At 41.8% G+C, this 6,020-nt stretch overlaps 1 protein-coding gene across 1 annotated transcript in view; it reads left to right on the top strand.

Moving 5' to 3' along the window:
* Positions 1-5,681, top strand: part of LOC138265982 (all-trans-retinol 13,14-reductase-like) — a 49,157-nt gene extending 43,476 nt beyond the window's left edge. The window contains exons 10-12 of the mRNA XM_069214228.1: positions 933-1,092; positions 3,906-4,087; positions 5,403-5,681. Of these exons, the coding sequence (XP_069070329.1) occupies positions 933-1,092; positions 3,906-4,051 (306 nt within the window). The 3' untranslated portion in view covers positions 4,052-4,087; positions 5,403-5,681. The remainder of the gene's footprint in view (positions 1-932; positions 1,093-3,905; positions 4,088-5,402) is intronic.
* The last annotated feature ends 339 nt before the right edge of the window (positions 5,682-6,020 follow it).

Below are 6,020 nucleotides of genomic sequence, written 5' to 3' on the forward strand. Positions count from 1 at the left end.
GTAGCCTTATTAAAAATGGAGCAACAATATTTCTACAAGAATATCAATGGCATGGTCATGTACACTTTATACAGTGCACATCATGATGTAAATTATCAAGTGGTCTTTGAATATTAGGTGGTCTTCCACTATTATACAACCGATTGATACATATTGTACAAGCTTTGGATGGACAGGAGGCTTTCATTGTCCTGCAGAATCTGGTGGGCAGCTGTCACCTGCTACTTGGAGCATTGTCATCAAAACATTAACATCAGCCTTGCATAATTTTTGTATTGTTTTGTAGAATTAAGTTTATTTCTGCAAAACAAAATAAAACCCGTCCGTGCAGGGAATTTCCTATGGACAATTGTCCATGGACAATTATTTTTCCTGACCGTGGAGGCTTCGCTGTTGGAAAACCAGTGGCCCCTCCACATCTTAATGAGGCATAAACAGTGGACTTTGTTTATAGCGGGAATCTACAGTAGGTTTGGAGTATAACCTTGGCATTTCTTGTGCTTCAAAAGAGCAGGTTAGTGGTCACTGGAAGTGTAGAAACGCAGCCTCCAGCTCTCTGTACAATGGCGATATTGGCTTCAAAGGCATGAGAAAAAATAAATTGATTCCAACCTGATTCCAAATGTACAGGTAGCCTCCACAGGCTTATGTCGCTAATAAATTGACTGTTCAGGATCCAGTCAGCAGGTGGCAGAAAATTCAAGCATTTGATAGGTTGTTGCCTGCAGACCCTGTGTACTTTAATTCTCAACAATACAAATAGGCATAATAGGGATTAACTTACCTGTAAATCGTTTTCTGAACATGCTTTGATCTGAAGGCCTGAAGGGTTCGGCAACCATGGACTTTCTTCTTTATTAAATTGACGGCCTATGAGGGTTTCTGTCACCATCCACTTCCTTCTAACAGTTCTCTTTTTGCACTTCCTGTAGATTGACTGTATTTCCATAGGTACTCCTCTGACCAACCAGCACTATATTGCAGCCCCCCGCGGCGAGTGGTATGGTATCAACCATGACTTGGACCGTCTGTCGGCTGAGGTCACCGCCAACATCCGGGCAAAGACGCCGATTGAAAACCTCTACCTGACAGGTATTTGCTTGTAGGGTTTGTTGAAAAGCTTATTTTTTTTTGCAAAACCAGAGTGAGTCCTGGTCAAGACACTGTAAATCCTCCAATTTGCGTCTCATTGAAAAGGGAGATGAAGTATTTTTTGCTGAATTCTGATTTGTAAACTGCAACTCAAAATCTGTGGATTTGTCTGTATGGAACACACCTGATTATCATTGTTGCAACCAATATGCTCCTCTAAAAAAATCTTTGCATGTGAATGCTTAACCTAGGCATGTTTACATGCAGATTGGGCAAAATCATTTTTTTTTCCAAATGTATCTTTCGCCTTTGGGCATCAACCTGTTCTGAATTCAAACTGCTACTTCATACTACATATATCTCAAATAACCTTGAAGATAAGATCTTCCTCTGATAATGCTTCCAGAAGTACAAGCTGCATTTAACTACTGTTAGTTGCTACCTTCGACATTTACTCTTAATTTACTACTTGGAATCTAGAAGATTCCATCCTCAGTTGACTGTACTCCTGGGTTCTTGTCTGTCGTCATAGCTACTTTATGTGTATGTTCAGCCAAATGACTACTTGCTTCTCTTACAAAGGGTTATTTTTCATAATTATGCAGAAAACACGCAAGTAATATTTTGGTTTAAACAGGTAACCCTACAACTATTCTTCCTTTTGCCAGCTGAGTCTTCAATACCATCAGAATTGGAATTAGCTTATTTTAATCAAATGTATTCTGCACCAAGAGTAAACTTCAGTTTTATCTACAGAACGCTAATTTCTCACAACACTGAATGGATTTACACCAAACCCAACAATGGTACTTGTATGCGTAAAGCTCTAGTTTAATGCAGAGTGTGGTGAATTTTCCTTTTGTATTTTCTTCTCTAGCAGAGAACAAGAAGTCCTAATACAATTAAAATGAGAACCACTTTTTTTGACACCTCCATTGTTCTCACTGACTCCCCCTTAGCACATCTGCATGAAACTCAGAATATGCCAAAGTGTATAACATTGCTTTTTGGAAAACTGTTTGTAGATTTGTCAATTGGCACCAGAGTTATTTGCAAAACAAAAAAGCTTTTCAATGGAAATGTTGACCTAACCATACCTGCACACTGTCTACTGCCAATGTGTAATATACATACACATATAATGATCAAGACCGCTTTAAAAAATAAAAAGGAAAAACATTGGGTGTCTTTTTGGACCACACAGGGCTAGTGCTTCTTAAAGACCACCATAGGCAGGTTCCAAAAATTCCCCATTACAAGAGTGCACAAGGGTACCAGATTGCAGTAGATAGTCTAAAAATGCCACTGTTGAGAGTGGAACCGTAGTGCCCAAATGGCGACCGACATGTTACCTGGGGCTTTCAAAATCCCTATATTGGCAGAGGGAGTCCATTGGACAAGCAAATGTAGTGAAGTTCAGCAAAAAACTAATTATATGCCATCTAGTGATTAATGCTTTACGTACTTTAAAGGTAAGCTGTGGAACTCCTCTCACGCTGCCCCTACTGAAACCAGTTACCTTCCTGCTTTTAGGAGGGAGTAGAAATCAATTAGTATCCGAGCCCTTCTTCTCTTTGAGTGCAGTTAGCACACAAGCCCTACGGTTTTTCACTTTGTGTTTTATAGATTGAATAATGATGATTACGATTTGTAGATCAATCTTTACCCTGTCCTGAAAAAGACAAGCTACCTTGCTAGACACTGCCCCCTTTGAAGCCTAACATAACCCAGATTCATTTCAGTTCCCTTGAGCTTCCTGGGTGAAATGCAGCTTGAGTTTCTTTGGCTGTGACTTCTTCAGCCCAGCAAAGTTCAGCTCAGGTAGCTGGGAGCCTGTGCAAATAGCTCATGTCTAGTTCCTGGCTGCCTGACCTGAAAATGAAGAGTGACAGACACACTTCTTGAGGGGCAAAAGTGGGTTGGGGGGCCGTGGCTGCACAACACAGAGATAGGTTGTTATGTTCTCATTAAAGAAGGTAAGAACGGATTCATGCATTTCCTTCCTGTGTTTCTGTGTAGCTTGATTCTTTAGGCTTATCAATTTCCAGAATGGCACAGGATTCGTAGTAAGGTAGGGTTTCACAGATTTATTGGCATGCCTTCTGTCACATGATCAGTTTATGCCTGAGAGCACAATATATAACACTATACAAAAACACACACATCTCATTATAGCAAAATACTGAGTTAGATGTGGGCAGAAGGGCGGAATCTGCCAAAAATGGGCAGATGCCTGATCCTGCCGTTCACATTAACGCTCTCCCTTCATTTAGAGGGATGAAATAGTTGGTTTTGATGATGGTCAGAGCCTCTACTGACCATGCAGTAGAAATCCTTTTCCCACATCAGTCTGCATCGAGAGCAGTGGCTGAAAGGCATCAGACGGGCGGCCTAGGACAACCAAGTAAGGCATGGCAGGCTTTGACAGAAAAAAACAAATTGTCCTTGGTGAAACTAGAGCATCTGAGTGACATAATTCTTTTTTTCAAAATCCATTGTGCTTTGAGGATTTGTCTCTGAAAAACAAAAGAATGCCAGCATAACTGCCAGCCAGCACTGACAGTTTCGTTGTCCCTAGTTTTTGATCCTCCTAGTAAAATAAATACATTAACAATAATGTAACATTCAATAAGACCCAGGTAAGACCTATAGGTTTACTGTCATTGTGCTTTCATTTGCCTAACCCTACTCCTCAGCTGGATATTAAAAAACGTGACACCCAAGTTGTAATATAACATCTCATAAAGTGCAGACACAGAAAGAAAGAATTAGGTATAATCTGTCTCTATTTCTTCTTCTGCTTTCTCCTCTAGGCCAGGATGTTGCACTGTGTGGTTTTACCGGTGCATTACTTGGCGCAATGATCTGTTCTTCTACTATTTTGGACCGCAACACCTATTTCGATATGGATGGTCTGCGAAAGGAAGCCAAAAGGAGGCGTCACAAGAAAATGAACTAAGCTGCTTAGGAGTTTCTACCTGCACAATAATTATTGGTGAGCTTGTATTCTGAATGTGGATTGATCACTTGGTTCATGCAATAGAATAAAGATCCCAGGTACATCGGTTAACTGGTCTGTGCATAGGCTTTGAGTTTATTGAATAGTATTTGTTAAGCTCTTTTGTCAGTCCGGGTAGTTTCCAGGGGTGCCTCCTCCATAAAGGCAGAGGAGTGTCACTCCCCTCCCCCCGCCAGCAGCAACCACTGCGAATCCTTTCACAAGGAAGGGATAATAAAAAGTGTTAATTATCCCTTCCTTGTGAAAGGGGCGGGGCCTTTGGGAGTGACGAGCAGAGGGGAGTGCACTCCCCTCAGAGCGCATGTGTGTTTCGCCGGTCGTCTCGGGCCGGCCAAACACACACGTGCTGTAGACTATCTCCAGCCCAGCAACACAGTTGTCGGGCTGGAGAGAGCCTGCACAGGCTCCCAGCCTGCCTGGGAGCACCCTGGCTGGGCACTCCCAGCCAATCGTGACACTGCTTTGAACAGCGTCAGGATTGGCCGCAGGGCAGGCTGGGAGCTAGTGCCTGCAACCTGCAGAGGGGCGAGGAGCGGGAGAGCCAAGGTACGTTTTAAAATTTTTATTTTCTTAAAACTGTTTATTATGCGACCCGCAACACCCGCCCCACCCTCCCATGCGCCTCCCTGCTCCCAGGAATCCACGCGAGCTGCGACTGGTAGTTTCTTTTTGTGCTGTTGCACTGATTACCAAAGATATGTTTTGACCATATGTCATACTTTAGCCAGACAGTTATGTATAGGAAAGCCATGTTTTTTAGATTTTTTTCTAAATTCCAGAAAAGAAGTTTCACTTCAGATGTTTAAGACAGTGGAGTTCAACAAGAGGATGTCTTGGACCCTTAAGGCTCTACCACCCGGAGTTCTTCAACCTAAATTTAAGAACGTCGAGCTAACAGTTTATTCATAGTTCTCAATGCCAGATGGGAGATTGTTCTGGCAAACCTATTATCCAGACTTGAGTGAAGCATAGATGACAAAGGGATCCCGCGGGGTGAAGTCTGTTTTTAATTCTCATAAGCCTGCTGAGTTACGGTTGGGTAATAGTGGCCTTTTACTAGCTGTCCCCCAGGTGATAAAGCGCTATACTGGAAGCCAGTGTTTTAAGGGGCAAGTCTGTGAAAAGGAAAAACTTGTCCTAATACCCAATCTTACATCATCAACAATCAAGAACAATTAAGGGTTCCAGGATGTGCCTTTGTTTTGAAGAAGTATGGTTGGGATGTAAAAGCTATTGTGACCTCATTCATTATCTAGCCCTGTTAACGCTCAACGCATTGTTTATTTTACAGATTATTTATTCTGATTGTTGAAGAGATTTGTTCAGACCTCTGGTTTGATATGTGATGAATGATATTTGAAGAAGGAATATTTGTCTGTCTTTGGGACATGTTGCAGTTGGATCTGGACCCTTGGAAGACTTAGAAAGCAGCAAAACTAGCCCGCATGTCGCACCTCCATGTGGACTTAGATGAATGTAGTGCATTTTTGTATATTGTGTAAGAATAAAATGCTTTTTTCTTTGTACTTTGCCAGTCTTTATTACCCAAATAAAATCTATTTTTTCTGTACTTTGCCAGTCTTTATTGCCCAATGAATGCATACTAGAGGCAGGAAATTTGTTGGGTTGGTAGGAATTAATCCTGTCAAGCTGATGAGTCACCTTTCACACTGAGTAGTGCCAAACACCAGGTATGCACACTAGAAGCACTGCCCTTCCAAGGCTGTTGGTACCCTGGCCACACCAGGGACTTCTTGAAAATCACAAAAAATAAAAATCAGTAGCCTGACCTGTAGGTATCAGATGCATTCATGAATTATACTATAGCGAAAAGGAGAAAGTACATTTACCTTGACAGGAAGCAGCAATGGATCTATAATGCCTCCTATGTAATTAACTTGGAAGGTGG

The sequence above is a fragment of the Pleurodeles waltl genome, chromosome 11 (genome assembly GCF_031143425.1).
Source record: "Pleurodeles waltl isolate 20211129_DDA chromosome 11, aPleWal1.hap1.20221129, whole genome shotgun sequence".
NCBI lineage: Eukaryota > Metazoa > Chordata > Amphibia > Caudata > Salamandridae > Pleurodeles > Pleurodeles waltl.